This window comes from Rhinolophus sinicus, linkage group LG05, assembly GCF_036562045.2.
Source record: "Rhinolophus sinicus isolate RSC01 linkage group LG05, ASM3656204v1, whole genome shotgun sequence".
NCBI lineage: Eukaryota > Metazoa > Chordata > Mammalia > Chiroptera > Rhinolophidae > Rhinolophus > Rhinolophus sinicus.
Window position 1 is genome coordinate 135,394,226 of NC_133755.1, and position 23,622 is coordinate 135,417,847.

General features: G+C 36.2%; 1 protein-coding gene and 1 pseudogene across 2 annotated transcripts in view; one reads left to right on the forward strand and one right to left on the reverse strand.

Annotated features, from left to right (window-relative positions):
* The window catches only part of LIN28B (lin-28 homolog B), a 117,796-nt gene extending 101,777 nt beyond the window's left edge, over window positions 1-16,019 (forward strand). For both annotated transcript variants that reach the window (XM_074333347.1, XM_074333346.1), the window contains exon 5: window positions 11,121-16,019. In XM_074333347.1, coding sequence (XP_074189448.1) covers window positions 11,121-11,490 — 370 coding nt within the window. In that variant the 3' untranslated portion in view covers window positions 11,491-16,019. The remainder of the gene's footprint in view (window positions 1-11,120) is intronic.
* On the reverse strand, window positions 3,823-4,091 carry LOC109449049 (transmembrane protein 230; annotated as a pseudogene).
* Window positions 16,020-23,622: the final 7,603 nt, after the last annotated feature.

Here is a 23,622-nt window from a genome sequence, read left to right on the forward strand (position 1 = left end):
TATTTCTTCAGGCCAAACCGATGCTTATTTACAGCAGATGTCACACCTCTGACACTGGCGAATGTGAAATGGTCTGGTGAAAAGCAAGCAGCCAGTGGGGGTTTAAGTTTTCAGCATGGCTGCTGTCATAGATAAATGAACCAATATTTTCAGATTTCATATTATAATCTGATTCTTCCATCTAAGCAAATACCTAATTTTGACCACTTCATGGTAAGTTAAATATTAAATGTCTTTCCATATTTGATATCAGCCCTAACCTTCTAAAAATACCCTATACCCAAAGTCAGTATGACCAAATATGGTACATAAACTGACTTTGGCTTCAACAAGGATGAATTTAAACCTGCAGTTTGATAGTTACTAGTTACAACACTGCCACTGCAAAAATGCATGTGGCTTTTATGTGTGTGTGTGTGTGTGTGTGTGTGTGTGTGTCCTGACCTGGACTTTCTTCTTAGTTGTGTTGGGATCGTGAAAGCCGTGCTGGCAGAGAGCCCACTGCCTGTGAGATTGGGTTCTATTTCATAACAAACTTCTTTTACTCCCAAGAAATTGGGAAGCATTAAGCTCTCTGTGTTTGAGTACATCTTTCTCCTTGTTTTTTCAACTTTTCCATTAGCAGAACAGATTACCTGTCTGGGATGTTGTTTGTCACCTAAAAGAGAGATAACATTTCTATTTCAAATACAGATTTAACTTATGACCTGAAATTAATTATGATGCTCTTTCTTAAGTTATGGTACAAAGTAGCAGACTCTCAACAAATGGTTTTTGTTCCATGGAATTGCCTCAAAATCTCCCCAGTACTTTTTTATTTTTAATTTTATTGGGGAACATTGGGGAACAGTATGTTTCTCCAGAGCCCATCAGCTCCAAGTCTTTGTCCTTCAATCTCGAGGGCGCAGCTTAGCTGCAAGTCCAGTCACTGTTTTCAATCTTTAGTTGCAGGGGGCGCAGCCCACCATCCCATGTGGAAATCGAACCCGGCCACCCACCTCTACCGAGTACTTTTAAACATAATTGAATGAAATACAAAAATGTCTGGTTTATAATTACACCTGATTAAAATGTCCCTAACATGAAAAACACTCCCTTTGCCCCCATTTCTCCAATGATTTCTCTTCTTTTCCATGTCCTCTTTTTTAAAACTGCTACATGTTCCATCCTTGTTTCTCTTGATAACCTGCCCTGCCATTTACGTATCTGTCCTCCACATTTTCCATCTTCTTGTTTTTATAATATGATGAAAGGTTTGTGAGTAGAGCTATTACTGTAGTTCGGCTGGTTTTCAAGATCCTTTGGTGCACTTCGATCTGGAGTTACAATACAGATGAGGGACCCTGACATTAATCAGAAACTGACCAAAAACCAGTAAACATAAAACAGTCCAAAAAGCAGTCAGGAGACATCGAACACGAAAAAATGTATAACTGTATATATCTTACTATCCAGCTAACTATTCACATACATTTCATTAAGATCTAGTACAAAGTTGTGCACATAGTAGATATTAAGTGTTTGTTTTTTTATTTGAATATATGAAGTGATTGCATGGATATTATAAGTAGTTAAATCCACTAACAGGCAAGGTATTTAGTAATGTCTCATCATAGATAATAAAAGAAGTTAGAACAGTAGTTGGTAAGTAAAAAATACCCTTGAACCCAGTACAGATCCCATATTAGTTTAGTAAATGATCTGAAAACAGGTTTGCAGGAAGCATAGAGGATTCACTTCCACTGCCAGCAGTTTTAGTCTGAATTCACGTTAGTTCCATGCCAGAACGGACTGACCTTTACTTACTGTGACCAGAACTAGGCAATCTAGAGCCATCTAGACATTTGTTGTTTATCATGCACCAGAACGAACTGAATGGCAATTACAGTGATTTAATTTTGCTTTTCAAAAATAATATTGAAAACCTATCCTTCGGATTGTAGACCATCTATTATGGATTTTCTATTTCTCTAAGTACTGAAAACTGAGCGGTAATTAATTTATATGTGGCACTCTTTTAGATGATACATAGTTTAAATATTAGAGTTTTTAAAAATCCCATGGCTAATAGATTTTATGAAAAGCAGAGATCTTGTTTTTATATTTGTATCCATAAGAAAGTAACTTTCTATTTAAGAGCCAACAGAATAGGCAATTAGTAGAAATGTTTACAGGAATATATCCATACTAAACAAGTATATATATATATATATATATATGCTTTCACAAATTATTTTATGCAGGCAACAGAAGATGGAGAATTAAAAGTTATGGGTTCCATAAATGTTGATTGGTAATGATGGCTGAAGTTTAGAGAAAGCAGCAGTTGATTCAAGAGCTGTAAATCATCACCCATTCTGATGACATGAGTACTTACACATTGAACCCATCCTTGATTGATGAACAAAATAAGAATTCAATAATGGCCTCAGAAAAACAAAAACCACTTCTGAAGCTAAACTCAGTACCTTTCTGCAATGTTTTCCTTCCAAAAAAAAAAAAAAGGGCAGGAATTGGTGACAATAAAAGGTTGTAGACTTTTGTGCTGTCACAACCAGAAATTTTATGGAGTCATTTCTAGTTCCCAGTAAGGAACTAAGATACGAACATACATTTTCTTCCCTCTCTTCCTTCCTTTCTTCCTTCCTTCTGTCCCTTCTTCTTTTCTTTCTTTCAAAGTATGAATGACCTGTTGAAACAGTGTTTGGGGAGATTTATTCTGTTTTGAATCACATTGCTTGTGGTTGAGATTATAGAGTAATCTCTTGGTAAGGTTGTCCGTGCTAAAGGGTCAGCTGTGGTTCTCATGAGCTGCATACTCCTATCTCCTGGGAAACATTTAAAAAAGTACGATGCCTGGGGCTCCACCTCAAAGATTCTGACTTAATTGGTCTGGAGTAGGGCCCAGGCATTAGTTTTTAGATTTTGACATATTAATTTCTTTTGAACATAAACCTCTTTTTGCAAGCTAGGAGACAGAATCAAATCAAGGCAGTCTAGTCCTCTAGGGATTCAGGCCAAGTCTTGAGATCTTCAGCATAATAACATAATACAAGGTGCTAACAACAAGGTTATAAATTCTAAATAACAACCGTTTACCTACATTTTTCCTTGGGAAACAGCCAAAAGTCTGATCCTTAAAGGCTAGATATACAGAACAGCTTGACCCAAATCATATGCTGGCCAGCCTACTGGTGAACCAGATCAGAGCTGACCAAGCACTGGTGAACAGAGAAAGTACTTAGTACATTTTGAAAATTTGCTTCGAGGTTTAAAAAATTCCCAGTTGCTGTTAATAAGAAAGCAAGTAAAAATTATTACAGGTGCACCCACACTGATATTTGATTTTGCCAAGGTGTTCCATTAGGACACAAAGTTAGAGTATAGGGGATAAGATACTTATTTTCAAAATAAATTACTTAGTAATAAGGAATTTGACATACTGCATTCTTCCATTTGCCACAAGAACAAACTGACATTGAAGTCTATATAAAGGAAACACTCATCTCTAAAAAGGGTGGTGGTAGCAACCCTTCCCACTACAGAATAACCTCCCGCCTTTCCCTGCAACTAACATTGCTATGCTTTCAAGATAGAGGTTCCTGTGGAAAAACTTGTCGGGAGCTTTTGCCAGGGCCAGGAGGTGAAAACTAGAGCCTGTTCTAATTAGCTAATTGTAAGTTCAATTAACATCTTTAGGAAGGACCCATAAAGCCTGGCCATTGTTTTGGAAAACATCTGCAAACTGCAGAATTCCTTAGCCTTTAGTGTCTTAAAGCTGGGCTCAGTCCCATCTGACTCTTCTCAGGGCTGAGGTGGATGCTAGTCATTGAAGCCTGGAATGTGATGTAGGAGTAACCCTGGTAGCCTTTGGATGCCTGGTAGGCGATACACAGGTGGTAAAATCCTGGCAGGTGCCAATCAAAAACAGCACTGTAGCGAGGGCAATGGCCTTCTGTGGGATTGTAGGAGGGCCTTTCTTAAACTGAAGGTCAATGTAGCCATCATCTGTGCTGGGGGAGGAAGAGCCTTGAGTATTTCACTTTACCACTGGGGATTCCACTAGCCAGGTTGGTACTAGACGGCATCATAACACACTGACTAGCTACAGTCAGAGCCCTGCGCCAGGCCGGCCACGCGCAGGGACAGCTCGCTCCCCGTTGGCCCTCAGGGTATCAGGGCATGCCTCACCTAACTGCCGCCCCACCCCTCCCACCTCACTGGCGTTAGTGTTTTTTTTAAGTTTTTAAGGTGACTCTAGAACTACTGGTATACAGGTTCATTGTCAGATGACTAACAATAATGAAGGTCAAATTAAAAAATGGAAGAAAAGTTTTATAATTGACCTTTTTTCTTTTTTTAATTACACAACTAATATATAGATTCTTTCTTATTAGTTAAAAAGAAACTATATTAAAATTTATGTAGTAAAAATGAAATTCCCCCTTCACCCTAATAACTATTCTCTTCCCCAGATGTAACCACTGCTAATTTACTATTTATCCTTCCAGTAGGTTTTCTGTTCATTTAAAAATGAATATCATTACTTATAATAGTGTATAGTGTTTTTGAAACATAAATGAGATTATACTATATATATATTGTGGTTTGTTTTTTCCACTTAATTTGTCTTGGAGATATTTCCATGTCAATACAAATAGATCTACCTTATTTTAAAAAATATTCTTTTTTTTTACTTCACTCCTTTTAATACATGCAGTGCTTCTTGTTATGTATGTACTTTCATTTTCACATATTTACAGCTCGGTCAGGAATATGGACTCTGTAGCTAGACTACCTGGGTTTGATTATAAGTATTATTGTTGTTAATATTATTATTGTCATTTATTCTTTCTATTTTTTACCAATATGGGCAACATTCAAGTTAATATCTTAGTACTCAAATCATTGTGCTTCTTTCTCAGTGAATATTCCTGTACGGCAAATTCCTAGAGGTGGATTTGCTGGATCAGAGGGTATGCATATTAATATTTTGAAATATGCTGTCAAATTGCCCTCCAGGAGAGGCAGTTTCAATTGATATTCACACCAACCAATAGAATCTAGTTGCAGTATTTATTTCAAGGCCTAAATAAATCATTCTCATTACAGTGTGACTTCATGGGCCAACTACAATGTCAGGCTTCTTTATTTTGACTGGAATTTCATTGAGTCAGTTTAATACCTCTTTATAGCATGTCAACCTGAAGTCTGATTTACAGCCTTTAGTGTGGTACCATAAAAGAATGGAAAAATTATTTACTAATTTTTTAGACAAAATTTTTCAACATAGAAAGTAAAGGGAATAGAAATAAAACTGGGCATTGACAGTGAAAAGTCTGGATTGGACTGGTTCCAACCTTTCATCTTATAGATGGAATAGTTCAAAGAGAGAAGCTCCCTTCGTCACAGCATGGTGACAGGGCAGTAACCCAAATCTTAAGAAAAATCTGCTTTAAGTGTGCGTGTGTGTGTGTGTGTGTGTGTGTGTTGGTATTTTAAATTCAGGATCCTATATATTTTTAGACTTACATATGCTAAAATGTACATCAGTATGTTGGCTATAGTGTTTGCAAGTGAAATTTATTATTTTCAATTAAAATTTCCTTCTATGTAATCTGAATGTTAATTTTTTCATCAATACAAGTAGATATTGTATATCTACCTATTTCATAGGGTTTGAGGGAGGACTAATTATATAACACATTAAAAACCTTTTGCACAGTGTCGAACATAGTAAGCTCTCAATAAATTGAAACTGTTATTTCTATTGTCATTTTAATTCTTTTCACAGTATATTCTGCCCACCTGTCTATAGGTTATTTTATTTTTAGCATGAATTAATGTAATTGATGGAGATACTGGCTTCCATATTTCAGAAGATACAAATAAAATTTTTTTCTGGTGTTAAATACGTATTTGTTCTATAAGAACTTTTTAAAAAGAATGTAAACCACCTCTAACCAATATTTTTGAAAACTCAGTGTTTTTACCACTGTATTTAGGAAGAATATATAAAATTAACTTCATTAAAATGTTTGATTGTTTAATTGGCTTACAGTGTTAGGAGTTCAGATATAAAAAAAAGCAAATAAAAGAAACAGAAATTCACACAAAGAATAGGTTGCTTTGATAGAGGTCAGAAAACATGTACATTGTTGAAAGGCCTTTCCAGCTGTGTGATTCATCAGTTTTCTAATTCTCCTTTTCATATTTTGGAGCAGATTCTGTAGAGTGACTAACTTATACCCAGGTGTAAATTTAGATTGCTCGGAAGCTACCAGAACAAAATGGGGCCTTCTTCTGGAAGGTTGGTCTTAGAATCCGTCTCTCTTACCCTCAGGAGATAAGGGTTGGGCAAATTGTCTCTGTCAAAAGCTACACTCGGGATCCTTTCCTTTCCTCATCTTTCTTGGGTTCTCTGAAGGCATTTCTGCCCATCCACCTCCCTACCAGCACCAGGCTAGGATCCAGCACACCCCTTGTTTGGTTAATTGACACACAATTGAAGTAGATAACGTGTTCAGACATGTTAGAATAGAAAACTATAGACTTGATGAATGTGATTAGTATTATTTCTGAATTTCAGTGGGACTGTATAAGGATTAAAACTGATAAACAATCTCTTCAAAGAGTCAGCTATCTTTTCTCCAAGTTAGTTTCTGAAATTCTAACCTGTGGTTTTTCTTTAGCCCGTCTGGCCTCCCATTTGGAAACTTCATTGATCCTTCCTCTCATATTTGTTTTTCAGAGGCTTTTCTGTATTCCTTGCCTATATTCATATACCTTCCTGCCCCATAGCTTGCAATCCCCCCCCATTCTCTCTCCATTATATTGCTTTATTTAGTATTTTTCCAACATGTCCTTCATCTTGAGAAGTTTACAGATCACTGTATCCTTATTCTTAATGAGCCCACCAAACCCCACAGAATACGGATTTAAGTTTCCACATAAATTCATATTAAGCTAGCACTTTATAAATACTTAGAAGCCCCTAAGTTACATTTTTAACCATTACATTTTTAGACAGGCAAATGTAGCTCTCTCTATCTGTAGTATCACCTCTCTGCCTAATTTTTTAAATCACTTTTGGGACCCAGGGGAAATACACAAGTGATGAATCCTTTCACTTAAGCCATTGAGGTATAACTTAAAAGTGTATGTCTATATATAACATCGATATAATCTTGTAGTCTTTAGTGAGCTCAGTTCTAACCATTATTGTTGATGTTTGAAAATATAATTTACTTATTCAGTGCTTTGGACTCCCCCCCCAAATTATAATTTTTTCAAGGATCGTAGCAGGTCTAAATTCTGATTTCCAAATCAGAGTTTCCATTTTTATTATGTAGTCCCCAAAACTTTGGATACATTTTGATTAACCTATTCACTAATGTAGGTATTTGGGCTTAGTATACTAAAACTCACATAATTACTTATTTCATAATGTTATTAAATATTTCTAAAGATGTAAAATATTTTTTTCCTTATTTTGCCATTTTATGTGTTTTTATTCTTTTGTATTTATTTTTGGCAATCTCCTTTCATTTAAAAATTTTAATCTTAATTTTGAGTGTTGGTTGAGGGGATGGATGAGAAAGGTGAAGGGATTAGGAAGTGAAAATTGGTAGTTACAAAATTGTCATAGGGATGTGAAATACAGTATGGGAAATATAATCAATAATATTATAAAAACTATGTATAGTGTCAGATGGGTACTAGACATATCAAAAGGACCATTTCATAAATTATGTAAATGCCTAACTGCTACACTATATACTTGAAACTAATATAAAATAGTATTGAATGTCAATTATAATTTAAAAATATGTAAAGTACAGTGTAGGGAATACAGTCGGTAGTATTATAAAAGCTATACACGGTGTTAGATGGGTAATAGACTGGTTGGAATTATCACTTTGTGAGGTGGGTAAATGTCTAATGATTATGTTGTTTTGTACACCTGAAACTAACTAAAAAAAAAGAATAAATCACAATGAAAATTAGAAAAAATATTTTAAAAAGCTCCAATTTGATTATCTTAATATTGTAAAGTATTATCTTAATACTTTAATATCTTAAAGTATATTAAAGTAATTTTATGAAGAATTTAATAAAGTTCTAAGGTTAATCTGAATATTTTAATTCATTTTATCTTTATATTTAATATGTGAGGAAATATCCTTTGTGCCACTGGTTCATAATTTTGTAAAATACTTAACATTATTGGGCTATCAGAATACTTACAGAGTATGGTTTCTTTGTATATAGTCTTTCACTTGTGAGTCTGTGTCCTTACGTTTCTCAAGCGTGTAGCTATATATATGCACACATGCCATTTAACTTCATATCACAATGTAAAATTCATTTAAACTAACAAAAGCAAACTGATTTGGAGAGGTGTGGAGAGTGAACAAAAGAGACTAGTGCCGTGTAGAGCTTGTATGGAGTGGAGTGTGTGGTGTGGTATCATTTGTGAGCTGAAAGGTAGCTGAACATTTCCATTTTGGTGTCAGTCCCTTGGGAAGGAAGGGGTTTCCTAATGGGGTGTGATCTGTACTCTTATTAAGAGTGATTGACATTGAATGATTACATAGAAGAGGAGAATAAATGCCACGCCTCCCCTTTAAAGGCTAAGCATATATACACTGAATGCAAATCTCAGTGTGGAAGGCAGTTTGGCCTAATGATAGCGTGTATCTGGTAAGCTAGGGGGTGAAGTTAATATTCAGATCAAAATACAAGGAAACCAAAATTATGTCATGTCTTTAAAAATAACTTTTAAAACCCAAATGTAATGGTAAATGCACATATAGAATATAATAGAAGACCCCATTTGTGAAAGTGGAATTCTGACATCAGGCCTTTGGTAAATGAGTGAGCAAAATGGTTCTCTGAATTGGATAACGCAGTGCATACCACAGTGACTGATAAAATTGATGTGTCCACAGGAGAGCCAGCTCTATTACTGAAGCCTTTAGCCTATTTTCTCTTTCTTCAAAAATGAGCTCCTGAGTGGATGTTATCCACAAGAAAGTGAATTTAGGGGCCGGCCTGGTGGCTCAAGGTGGTTGGAGCACCATGCTCCTAACACCAAGGTTGCTGGTTCAGTTCCCACATGGGCCAGTGAGTTGCACGCTCTTCAGCTAAGATTGTGAACAACAGCTCTCTCTGGATCTGGGCTGCCATGAGCAGCCAGAGGTTGGGGGGGAGCATCGCAAGGCTCTTAATACCAGCATGGGTCAGGGAGCTGTGTCCTACACAACTAGACTGAGAAACAACGGCTTGAACAGAGTTGGGGGGGGGGGAGAAAGGGGGCAAAAAGTGAATTTAATTCAAAAGGAGATATTTTATAGATGGGTAAATTTAATTGAAGAATTCACTTCTCTATTATAGAAGAGAACTTTTTGGGAAAACATTATTATAAGTAATATGGTTATATTTTTCAAAGATGCCATTTTTTAGTGTTATTTTGAGGACCCAAATTTCAAGCATTAATCAGTGATTTTTCTTTTTCTTTAATTTTGCATTATCTTAAAACACAAGGCTGAAACAGTGAATTTGCATTGTAATGTTTCATTAATTATGTTAAGGTATATAATTGTACAATAAATAATTTAGTTAGGAAAAGTGATTTCTTGTTTTTTCCTTTAATTTTTGAAAATATGATGCATTCTTTTTCCCTCTAGATAAATACTTGTTAATATTGCAAAGAATCAAAGCCCATCTTATGAATCCATTATTCCAAAATCTGTAAGGTAATATTGATAACTGGAGAAGCAGGCCGTAAATATTCTAGTTTTTGCCAAGTAAAAAAATTCACTCTTTATAACTTATCCTAAAAGAGAAAATACTAAGTAGCCTACATATACTGCTCGGTATGTTAGTAGTAGCTTAGTAGTTTGTCTTTGAAATATATGGTAATATAAGTTATTAAGCTTGCTATTCTCACACACACACAAATCTATTTTGTTGTCATAGTCTTAAAGCTGACTCTCAACAGTTACCACTTATTTTGCTATTTTTAAAAAACTTTATGACCTATTGTTTGTGCTTCATAATGAGGATTATGGAGTCATAAATGTATTTGAAAATAAATTTAAAATAGAAAGTCCTTAAAATATTTCATCTGGAGACAAATCAATAAGCAAATTCTATACTCAACAAGTAGATTAAAAACCCTTATAGGTGTAAATCTTTTTCTCCAATTTATGCTGTTTTGTCAATTTTAGTATAAGATTTCAAAAGAAAATCTGACTGAAATTGAACAAATATACCTTCCAAATAATTTAGTTGCTCAGCTTTTAGAAGCTAAGTCAAGTTTTCAAGCATGTAGTACAAAGCCATGCCCCTCACATGCATTTAAATATTAATTAAGGATGGATTTAGTTTATTTCAATTTAGAAGAATTTACCCTAAAGCAAAACTAATTTCTTACAGAAGGAAAAGAAAGCAAATTCTTTTCTGATTCAGACACTTATTGTATTGCTCTAAAATTACTAGGTCATTTGCTAGATACCACTCACCATAGATGTCTGATTTTCTTATATATCAAATTTCAGTACATTTTTAAATTAGTACGTAGGGAAAAAGAATCTTCAAGTCAACTGGTTCCTGTAGCCAAAATAATTTACACCCAAAGAAATGTTAAACTGATACAATTTAATTTGCTGTATAATTTTCCCAATTGCTGAGCGCACTGCCATTGCCTATTATGCCAACAGCTGTATTTTTTAACTGTCCTTTATAAAGCTAGTCGGTTGTTTTTTGTTGAACATTGGCTGCCCTCTAGTGGACTCAACTGTTCTCTTAAAATAACCCGTCAGATCTACAAGAGGGGTCATTCTGATATGGAAGTGATTGAATAGTCTTTCACGTTTTACACTGACTGGTGTGTTTAGTACAGCTAGCTTTATAATTTTGCTGGAGCATTTTGGTCATGATAGTCTTGGAAGCCACCGGTATTATAAATAGCATTGCATACTTGCTAAGCAGGCACATTCAGATAAGCTGATCTCGTTGACAGTTTGTGTATTTCAGTATCTTTTGACATACATAAAAGAACATGTCTTTTATGACACCTGCTCCCTACTTCTAAGACGTTTCCCTTCTTGTTGCAGATGCTACAACTGTGGTGGCCTTGATCATCATGCTAAGGAATGTAGTCTACCTCCTCAGCCAAAGAAGTGCCATTACTGTCAGAGCATCACGCACATGGTGGCAAACTGCCCATATAAAACTGTTGCGCAGCCGCCCGTCAGTTCTCAGGGAAGACAGGAAGCAGAATCCCAGCCGTGCACTTCGACTTTCCCTCGGGAAGCCGGGGGAGGGCATGGCTGTACGTCACCACCGTTTCCTCAGGAGCCTCAGTCCGAGATCTCAGAATGGCCAGGCAGGTCACCTCAAGAATCTTCCTCTACCAAGTCGTCAACAGCACCGGAAGAACAAAGCAAAAAGGGGCCTTCCGTTCAAAAAAGGAAAAAGACCTAAGAACCCTTCTTAACATATCGTTTTCTTTCCCCGGTTGGGAAGTCTACCTCATGCAAGTACAGGGGAACAGTATTTCACAAACAGCAGCTGACCTGGGATTTTTAACTACTGTTGAGGAACTGTGAATTTTTTTAAACAGACAAATCACTCAAAGCAAATTACATTTGAGCCAGGGTGTCACGTTCTATGTTATTCAGAGAATGAGATGCTATGTATATCTATCTATATGTGCATGTGTGAGAGGGAGAGAGCCTGAGTCTGTGTGTGTGTGTGTGTGTGTGTGTGTGTGTGTGTGTGTAGGAGGATTTATATAGGAATGTAGACATATATATATAAAGAGAGTTTGTCTTTATATATGTGTGTATGTAGACATAAGCACACACCCTCCCTCACAGATTTGGACATCCCCAACAACTAAAAACTGCTGTGAAACATTTCAGATGGTTTCAAATATAAGCCCTGAAGTTTTTCTTGAAATACCACTCCCTTTACATTACATAAAAATAAAAACATGACTGTTACCTTTTGTGTGAACCAAAGGATACTTCAGATCTCAGAGCTGCCAATCATATGGTACTAAAGGTTTTTAAATCATCAGTTCTCCCAAGTTTGGGAATTGCCTTTTTTTCTTGATACCTTTAGAGTGCCCCCCACCCCCTTTAAAGGCAGTACCTTAACTCCATATGCCTCTGACTGCCATAAGCTTTTTTGAATCTGGGATACATAACTCCAGAAAAGACAATGAATGTGTAATTTCTGTGCCGATATTTCAATGATTTTAATTCATATATTTTGATTGTAAATTAGATGCCTATTAAGAGAAAGAAGGGGAGGGCAATGTACAAATGTAGTGACTTGATTGTTTTTGGTGGTATTTTGACACCAGCTCGTTATAATCTTTTACACGTGAGGTTTTTGGATGGGATTGTGGCAGCAGCAGCTTGCCTGACTAAGTCAGTCCTTCTAACCATTGCTTGGAGCAGGAGGCCCTCCTTGTTTACTACTGAAGACCTTGGAGGAAAACTCCAGTTGTTTGGTGTATACTTTTGGTGGCTGTTTTTATTCCCCCTGGAGAGTTATCTAACTTGTTTCTAAAACAAATAAAATAGCAGAGATGTGAATAAAATGCCAGGGTTAAGAATGAACATTAAGAGGATACTCACAATTGCCCAATATGTGTGACCTTGAATACTATTAAAAAGTGCAGTGTTTGGTGGCAGGCGACTAGAGTGATGAGCCTGGGACAGAGGTACCAAAACCTCTCCTACCAGAGAGCTAGAAAGATTTTATATAATAAAATTGATCTTAGGAAGTTCCCTTCATTACTGATGCTAAAGTAACCTGTATGGTGGATTCAGGATGAACATGCAGTGATGAGGATAGAGATGTTTCTCAGGTTGGTCCTCAATTATGTTAATAAATTGGCAAGGGACCAATTGTAGTATTGGTCCCTTTAAGTTTCAGTCATAGAAAAAAGATCATTTTGGTGTCATCCTGGTTATAGATGTTATGGGTACATTTCTGAAACATCTCCAAGAAGGTACCAGTTAATTATAATACTTAATTAACATTGGCAATAAATATAGTTTTCTATGAGCCTGTTGGTGTTAGCTCAGATAATCAAAAAAAAAAAGAAGAAAGAAAGAAATAGCATGACTCAGATGAGACATATTCTACTGAACAGTTTTGGCTCCCTCCCCCACTTGTCCTGCCGTGGGAGACTTGTACAGTTGCTGCTGTCTCAGCAAGCCACGCATAAGGAGAAATGCCTTGGGCTGGGCCACCAGCCCTTTACAACTCAGCTTGAATTCCACAACAGCGTTTGTGAGAATCTCTATAGTATATACTGAAATACCAGTGTGCTGTGATGCAACGCTTACCTTTGACGATATTGAATGTGATATAGCTGTAGAGAAATACTTCCTTGCCTTATGTAAGGATTGTAAGCTTATTTAAATTATGTAGACAAATCAAAGTGGCATTGCTTAATTTTTAGCAGGTAAATAAGCAGGTTAACAGTAAAAATGCAAAACATAAGTCACTTTGAAAATTCAAACCAAAGTTCCTTGACCTTGCAGAAATAGGAAGTTACGGACTTGAGAATTGGAAATTCCCTGTTTACATTTAAAAAGTTTAAAGCTGAGATCATGGTTAAAACAAAAAACATTTTATACTGTGGACCTTATGGGTGCAATTTGGAATCATTTTAAGCATCATACCAGACTGAACTAAGAGCACATACCAAACCTATCTTATAATTAAAAGTTGGTTTATTTTTTATATAAGAATATTATCACTTGCATAACATACTCAGGACAAAGAACTTTGCTCAGGGAACATACCATATGATGTTGTTGATTCTTTACAGAATAGTCTACAGTCCTGCTTACTCAAACCAAATAACTTAAACCTGTATGTAAGTATTATGTACTAATGTTAGTAATGACTACCTCTAAGTTTGACAGATCAACATTTCTGAGTATCAGATATCAGTTCTCCTATTTTTACTTCATGTCACAATCCTCTAAAGCAGAATTCCTGAACTCCTTGCATATGTGAATATCACTGTTGTGAGCAGTGTCCATGTACATGGGTGAAATGTAATTCTGTTTACAACAAAAGGCTACCTCATAGTTGATGCATAGCACACCTTTATGCTGCTCCAGCCTTACAGTGGCTGATAATCCTCTGGTACAGAACCTTTTTATTGATAGTATAGATACCGATTCACAACTGCATGTTTCTGACACACATTTGTGAATAATGAAGCATCTCATTTAGTTAGCAAAGTCTCCAAGCATTTCCTTAAAGTTATCCTGTATTTAAAGAATTGTGGGCCCTCTTACATGTAAGCAAAACAGAACACAGAAGCAATCTTGGAAATGACTGCTTTGCCCAGAGGTGGGGGCAGGCAATGGAAGCAGGAGGAGAGACTGGTGTCTGAGTGTATTCATGCTGGGCAAACAGTATAAAAGATGCCAATCTTCATTTGGGTCTATGCTGTCCCGAAGCCAAGCATTGTACAGCATTATTGCCCTAGGCACACAACTAACTAGCACTGGCTCGCCAAGGAATGGACGTAGAGTGAATGTGCAATGCCATTTCTAGCTACTGAGGGGAAGGGTCTGTGAAGCATCAGTTTACAGGGGTCTCATAGGTTGGGCAGGAGGTCTTTGAATTCGTTACCCCTTGACCTCACCCCAGTGTCGAGACAAATGTAATTCCTAAGATGCTCTACCGGTCTCTCAGCCCTGTGAGCTATTTGTTTGCTACATGGCAGATTATAGTGGAAACATTTTTATACTTGCATTTCTAGTCTTTGCTAGAAGACTTCGGATGTATTTTTACAATTGAAAAATAATAGAAAGATTTTTACCTGCTTATAGCTTGGAAGTTTGGCGTGCAATGTAGGGGAAAAGATCAGGAAACATCGTGTTATTAGCATTGGTCCATCTACAAAAAATAGGATGTTTTTATTACCGATATTTTTAATACTCTGGCCCAGTTTTATTTTGCACCAATGTGGCCCCAAGTTACTGCTAGTTGTATTTAGTTTGTGAATAGAAGCCCATAAGTGTTAATAGACTTTGTAACATTCACTGTAAGATGAATTATACAGGACATGGGAAATCTCATTGAGTCTTAAAGTTAATTTAAATTAATTTATCTGTTTTCTCTAAGAAATGTTTATCATAAAATATATATGTGTATTTCCCCTTTGGTTATAAAATTTGGGAAAGTATGTACAAGTGCAGCTGCACTGACTTTAATTTTCTAGATGTCTTAATGAGATTTATTTGTTTTAGAGAAGAACAACTTGTTAAAAGCATCAAATTCTGTCTTACATAGCGTTCATCAGCCTCTTTAAGATGTGGTGGTTGTGTGATCTGTGTCATAGTTCAGTTAGAGAGGTTGACCTGTGAATCATTTTTAAATTTTATATATGGAACAAAGCTGCAAAGTCATGGCAAAGTACTGTACTGTGAGAAGCTGTTACAATATTTAATACATCTGTGGCTTAACACTTGTGAGAGTTTACCAGCTTGAAAATGATGGTGTTGACTACCTCTTGAATTACATCTATCAACCGCTGGCACCCACCACCAAGCTGGCTTTAATTAGTACGTGTTGTTTTTTGGTATTAACACCTCTAACCATAATAGAGACCAAAGTGAACACTGATTTCTATATGTCTTTAATATGGTGTTTTATCTAGTGTTTTTAAATTATCCTGTGTAGTATTTAGATTACCTCATTGTCCATTTTGACTCATGTTGTTTACAAGTGAAAATTAAAAGAAAAAAACGTTTTGAACCGTATGTTTTTAAAGAACAAACAAGGAGGAGATGGTTGGAATGGCATTTCACTCGTGTAGTCATGCTAATGGACTAAAGTACTGTTTGCCTTTCTGCCTACCATGGATTTTATATTCTCATTTCATGCCTAATGTCTTACTCTGTCAATTATGGATATTTTGAGGTTTAAAAAAATTACTTGATTAAAAATAAAACATATAACGTTGGCATTTATGATGAGTTTTGGAGATTTTTCATGATTTGTGTGATTGCTCAATTAAAGGAATGGATAAAAAGCCATTGCAGTATTTACACCAATCTGAGTATAAATTAAATAGTTTTAACATATCCTCAGAGGTAACTATAAATATGGACCTTACTTAGGACAACACAGATGGTGTATAAATTCAGTCAGAAAGGAATGGAGAAGGAAAGATGGGTTCTGTCATCGTTAGCCATTGTCCAGCTTCAGCCAGCATGGATTGTGCAAGCTTGTGAATTAAGATACATACTTCATGAAGTCAGGCAAAAGTCGCCTGAAACAAAAATGTTCAAACCCTTTTAGAAGAACCATTTCCAGATTTTCCTACCTTTTTTTTTTTTTTTGGTATGAATTTAAAAGTATCTAGAAAGATCAAAGCCAGGTTACATCACTACTAAATATCTGATAAAACGTGTGTTCTGTAAATTCTCTGGTCCCAACTCATTTTCATTTCCACTCTCTACCTGGATGATTGACACTGTGTGGAGGGGAGGGGAGCCTACTATGACTCCTACTTTTTTTTCTTTTCAATTGTAAAAAACACAACGTAATTTACCATCTTAACCATTTGAAGTGTCCAGTTCAGTAGTGTTAAGTATAGTCACATTGTTGTGCAACAGTGAATGATTCACTTCTAGAATGTGAAGGGCTGTGGCAAATGCTCATGAGTGTGATTACATAATTCAACTGTTTATTTTCTTTAATGATTATTTAAAAGTAGCTTTTTTTGTTATAAAAGTAGCATTTTACTGTAGAGACTAGGAAGAACCTTAAAAATAATTCATACATAATCCCAACACCTAGAAATATTTTTTTATTCGTTTCAGATATGGAAAACCATTTTAAAAAATACCTAATCCCATCACCTAGAAATAACCATTAACATTTTTTTAAATTAATTTTCTGTGTTTTTTTCCCCAATAAAGTAGACTTTTACAAATAAAATTAGGTTTTATGTGGTTTGGAACTTTACACTTTTCTCCTTACATGATATAATATTTTGCCATATCATTAACAATCGTTCCAAAACATTTTTGATAAATGCACGTGTGGTTTGAGGAAGTAAGATTCCAGTGAAGCAAGAAAGATGGGCTTGATTTGGATGGGTGAAGAGAATGGAAGACAGAAGAAACAGCATAAACAAAAGATCACAGTTGAGAAGAATCAGTTCACATTCAATCAGTAAAGAGACAAATTTGGTGAGACAAAGTATAAAAAATAAAATTTTGAATACATTGGTGCACAATCAGTGCAGCCAAGAACTTCAGGGGCTACCAACTTTGAAAGGGGAAAAAGCACAATTGAGCAGCACGTTTACCCCCAGCTTTTCCCCTAGGGGTGCTTTTCGCTTCCCCGAGGTGCCCAGGTGCCGCGAGTAATAGAACCTAAACAGGAAGTGGCAGTCTTACTGAGCTGAGGAAAGTGCTCTCAGCTCCTTCCTTGTCACCAGCCTGTCCCTGGCTGGCAGGCTAAAGGAGTTAACCGAGTTCCTCAGCCGTCTAGTGCTGCACAGATACAGATGGAATTTGAAGCCTCTGGGGGTTAGATGGGCCTTGGTAAACCCCTGGCCTTTTTGTCTGGATCCCAGAAAAGCTAAATCTAGGAATAAAGGGCTGCCTTAAGAGGCCACACACCAGGAAAGGGGCAACACAGAAGTAGACCAGCCCTAACAAAGACTGAAATTAACCATGGATGGGACCAAAGTGACCAACTGGTACACTACCTAACTACCAAAATAAAACAATCCTTGGAAGAAGATAACATTACCCAAAACCTCTATAAATTTTCATCTACAATGTCCAGCATCCAATCAAATAGTATGAAGCAGGCTAATAAACAGGACCAATTCACTGGAAACAGGAAACCAACACACATACACATAGGTGACTCAAACATTGCAATTATTATACAGGGATTTGTTAAAAATATCCATGGTAAATAGAAAAGATATGGAAGTCAGAAACTTTAGAACCAAAAGTTATAATAACTGAAAATAAGAATTCAGCAATGGGTTTAACAGCAGGTTAACTGCTGAGAGAACAGAAAGGAAAAACAAGAAAAAAGGAAAAAAGCAAACAGAACAGAAGATTAATAAATAGGAAGACAAGTCAATAAAAAGTATCCAGATTCATGGAGAGAAAAACATTAATGGAGCAATATGGGTGAAATCAAATGATGGAGATTTTAAAAATCAGCAACATAGCCTATATTACTTGTTTGAAATGGGAGTGAAAGTGAGGATAAATGTAATGCAACAATTAGAAAAGATAAGAGTTAAGAATTTTTCAAGATGGAAAAATCAACTGCTTTTTTTGTTTACTATTTTACTTCATTAGGGGAAAAAATACATAAAATAACAAATAATATACTACAATGTGGAAAAGCTACAGGCGTTAACAAAATTACTCCAGTTACTATGAAGTAGCTTCCTTAACAAAGTTATTACAATGTTATTATAGTCTTGCTTCCCAACTTGCTTGGAAAACAGTAGCCCTGTTGGACTTCTGCTCTGCTTTTACTCCCGAAGGTGGCTGTCTTTCCCAATACCTTGTTGTGAGTTTGAATCCTAGTGAATCTGGCAATAAAACAGGCAGACAGATAAGATATATTGATCCTAGTACCGGGGGAAAGCAACTCTTTGCTTCTCTACCTTAACAGTGTCTTCTCGTTACCTTTTTATTTTTTAAGGCTTCAAAGCTTGCATTTGAAGGCAGAGGGAATAGAACCAGTGGAGAGAAACCGTGTGGAACGACATACTTTCATGAAAGAACATGGGGAAAGGACTTCTCATCACTTTTGTTTGCTGTCTATGTGGCCATTTTAGGGGGATACAAAGATACTTAATTTTGGTATTTTAATGGAACTCCCTAGACTATAACTGAAAAGCTGGGTCTTCGGATATCTGAATTTTTATAAATGTTTAGATATACACAAGCATATTTTGCTGGTGAACCCACATGCTAATTTTGAGAAACACAGTTCACCACATTCCTCCTCCCCAGAGAAAAGAAGTTGCAGGGTTTAAATAATACATAGGAGAATTTGACAACTAAAGTATAGGTAGTCCAATATGCTTCTGTAATTAATGTTTCTTTGTTTCCTAATAAAACACAAATGTAAGGGCCATTCAGGATAATAGGAAGCCGCAGAATCCTGCACAGAGGACACTGCATTTGCACTATAGCTGTTTGCGCCTCATGTATAAGCTTTTTGTGAGAGCCTTTATGTGCAGCTTTTGCTTGCTAGACTACTTTTAAACCAAAAATTGCTTGTGTGACAATCTATCATTTTGTGATAGATCCTGAGCCTATTTTCTTGTTATTTTCACAAAATTGATTTTTTTCTTTCAAAAGCTTCTATGGGTTCTATTGTGTGCTTTGCTTTCTAGAAACAATTGAAATGTGAAAGAATGCTTTTTCTGTTACTCAAATATAATTTCTGTCATTCTCAGTTTAGAAATCAGCATGTTACTCTCTCTCTCTCTCTCTCTCTCTCTCTCTCTCTCTCCACACACACACACACACACACACACACACACACACACACTTTCTGAAGTGGTTTTACGTACACTGGAAAATGGTAAATGTTTCTGAGGATGCACATGAGGCCTGTTTAGTAACATAATATTTCCAATTAAATTTATTGTCTTTAAGATACGAGGTCATGTATGTACTTTGTTTCTAAAATTAATTAAACTTTATTGAAGATGTGAGCTCTTTTCTGAAGGTAGAGGGCCTCAATTTCTGGGCTACTTAGCATCTATAAGTATCTGCCTGTCCCAATTTATAAAAGTTCGTTGAAGTACCAACTCCAACCAACTCCAAAATTCGTTAAAGTACCAACTCACACTCCAAATGACATGGTCCGTTCTACACTTTTGTCAAGAAAACGGAATCACACCCAGGTATTATAGTAGCAACAATGCTGCAAAGTCAGCATATAAGGAAAGACAATTTCGGATTTAAGAGTCAAACCTTATTTACATTTGACTTGGTCCAAATAGATGTATTATTGACATGTGGTCCTTTCTTACTGCTTTCCCACATTTTCCTCTACAAGTGTGGCCTCACTACTGGCATGTCAGATCTTTCAAGGTTTATTTATTATTTTTTTCATTTAGATTGTCAGATCACATATTCAAGCCATTATAATTATCTCTACACTGGCTCTTCAAATTCTCTCATTTCTTCATGAAATTAGTTCTGCACAAATACTCTTCATTAGCTAGTCCAGATATTATTCACTTAGCTAGTTTTGTGTTAAACTTGCTTATGTCACTCACCCAAAGCAATCCATTTAATACAATAACAATAAAACCTAATCACGACCGTAATAAACTTTTCCATAGTAGAAAATTTGGAAAATAGAAAGGACGACCTGAAATGTGAGAAGTTGTCATTGAAACATTCTGGAGGTGTACCAGTGCCCACGGTTTCCTCAGGTTTGTATTTTCCTTTTGTTTGTTAATTCTGCAGCACTAATGGGGAGGAATATCAGATTGCCAGGGAAAATTTAACATAGAACAAGATGTTTGGGATGAGTCCTAGAATGTCGTTTGGTCCACTATTCTATCTTTATGTAGGATCACGCCGGATCACTGGATGGTTATTCCCAAAACCTGCTGGAGAAGATTCAGCAACTTCTATTAGAACCCCATCACAATGTCTCCATGTTCCCCAACCCCTACCAAAAATAAAACAAAACAAATCAGCAATAAAAAACTGTGTGCCAAGGTTATATTACTTACGAGATACCATTTGGAAGTGCCGTACTGATAACCCACATGTTTCTTTTTAATTAAAAGTTATTTCTTAATGGAACTAACTAAAATTTTCTTTGGGGCTTCTGTAAAAGATAACCTAAATAACACACTCTAAATTGCATGTCCTGATGCAGTACATAGTACAATGGATGTTTGGAAGTGTAGAGATTCCTTGCGGTTAAGATGAAAGTCTGACTTTTAAGAAACTGTAGAAGAACTGTAGTTTAATAATTCTGTGATTATAGACTGTGATGTATTTCAGTTGCTGCATGATGCCACCAGAGGGCACTCTTGACTTGCTCTCTGAAACAATGTTACATTGCCTCACAGCTGCTATTTAACTTTTCTGAATATTTCATAGGTTTGATCAACTTATCTAGGAAAATTTCTGCCTGGAAAATATGTAATTATAAGACATGACTTTATGGGCTCTTATGCAGAAGACAAAGGCTGTCAGCGTGGAGTTTGTGGTGCGGAAGGGATATTGATATTGGCAACGTCTAAGGCAAAATATTTTATCTGAATATTTCTAGGTCTTCTTATAACAAGAAACTCAAAAACTGTAAGCACTCATATTGCATTAAACACTCATAATGCATTACTGTCCCATAAATCCCTTATCCTCATTTCAAGCTATAAGAAATACAAGACTTCTAATTTTTTTTTTTTTTTTTTACTTAAAACTTTGATGTTGTTCTTCTCACTTGGACACTTTAATATGCCGGTCCTGCTCCCATTATCTGAGAAGAAACTATATCTTGTTAAAATGCTCAGACTATTACACCCAGGTGTTCTGGGCTTGGGATTTGAATGTATGCACCTAGAAGTAAGGACAAATTAGATGTACGTTCCAAGAGAATTTCCTTCCAGATGTACTTTAGTGAAGAGGTATTTCTTTAATCTTATGTGTCACTGGTTAATATAATAGCTTTCACTTTTATAATGCTTTATAGTTTACATGAGCTTTGAAAATTGGTTCTCACAAAAGACTTTTAATGATGGCAGATATTAATATTCCTATATTACAAAGGAATATACAATTGGGCTCAGGGAGATGACATTGCCTGCTCAGGTCACATAACCAGTCTTGGAGCTAGAAGAGACATCTCAGAATTCTGATTCTGATTATTTATTCTCTTCTCCCACACACACCAGGACCAGGCTGTAAGCTTCTTTCTGATTGTTATTTAAGAAGCTACAGAAAGCCAAAACAAGTGACTGAGGGAGTTGAAAGGATCAAAATCACACACCAACAGTGGTCAAAAGGTACAAACTTCCAGTAATAAAATAAATAAGGCCTGGGGATGTAATGTACAGCGTGGTGACTACAGTTGACAATATTGTGTTGCATATTTGAAAGTAGCTAAGAATCGATCTTAAAAGTTCTAATCACAAGAAAAAACTTGTAACTATGTGTGGTGATGGGTGTTAACTAGATTTGTGATCATTTCACATTACATACATATATCAAATCATTATGTTGTACACTTCAAAGTAATAAAATGTTATTCTATGTCAATTATATCACAGTAAAAAGTTCCAAAAGTAAATGTTGGTTCACCCAGAAAAAATAATTGCCCACTAACCAGATACCTACATTTGCTTTGATCTGAATGTCTCCATCTATGCCTACAGACTACTTTCCAGCCCAGTGCTTTTTGGGGCCACCTGTTGAAGTCAGAATCGACTCCTTAATGACAGTGTCAACATTATCTGGGAACTTAGAAATCCAGCTTTACAGCCCTACCCCAGATGTACTGAGTCAAACTCTGGGGGTGGGGCCCAGCAAGCTGTGTTTTAAGGAGCCCTCAGGTGATTCTTCTGATGCCCACTCCACTTTGAGAGTTTCCGCACTAATCTATGTGCTCTGAAATCCTATAGGTCTGTCTCTCCAAAATCTCAATCAACACCACTTTGAAAGGGCTAGAACGGGTTTTTCAACAAGCTGACTGCTTTGAGGGATACTTTTGAGAAACTCTTTAAATGGTATAAAAGGAAACGTTGAATGCTTGGTGATAAAAGGAACTAGCATAGTTCTGGCGTTGATAATAATGGTACCACGACTTTAAATCAACACCACGTTTGTCAAGGACGGGGCAAGGATGGGACTGTCCTGGATAGGAAAGACAGCAGCCAGAGGTGGGGCAGCTGGTGAGACTGCGTAACTCAAATCGTCCTGAACAACAACAACAAAGATGTCCTGACCCAGTTGGACAGGGAGCGATGCGTGGAGCAAGGAGACACCATGTCAGACCTTAAGAAGTATGCACACCTGGCGTTACGGGCATCAGAGCTAGAAGAGCCCTCACTTGCTCTAACCTCCTTTTACAGAGGAAACTGCGGCCCAAGTAGGTGATATGACTTCCCAATGTCCCAGCATTTTTTTTTTTAGGCATAAATATTTATTAACACAAGACAAAGGAAATATATTCAATGAGTTAGTAGATCACTGTCCAGCCAGATGTTAAATTTAAAAATGTGTATCTAGTCTAATTTCAAATAAATAAAAAAACTTTATACATAATTATATAGCACTATAGTTTGAATTTGACACGTGAAAATTAAGACAATAGGTAATTTAGGACTAAAAATTATTTGTATATCTTTACACTCTCTTCCTCTGGACAAACATTATGTCCCATCTATATATACCTAAACCAGAATGTATAAATGATAAAGAAAAGGCCTATTCTGTACTTGGGGTACTGCAGCTTCTTGCTCCAAATACTGTTGTTTTACATCAAAGCCGACAACGAAACCAACACTCAGGCATAGATCCTGTTGGAATCTGAGAGTGAGGTGTTAACTCCTCC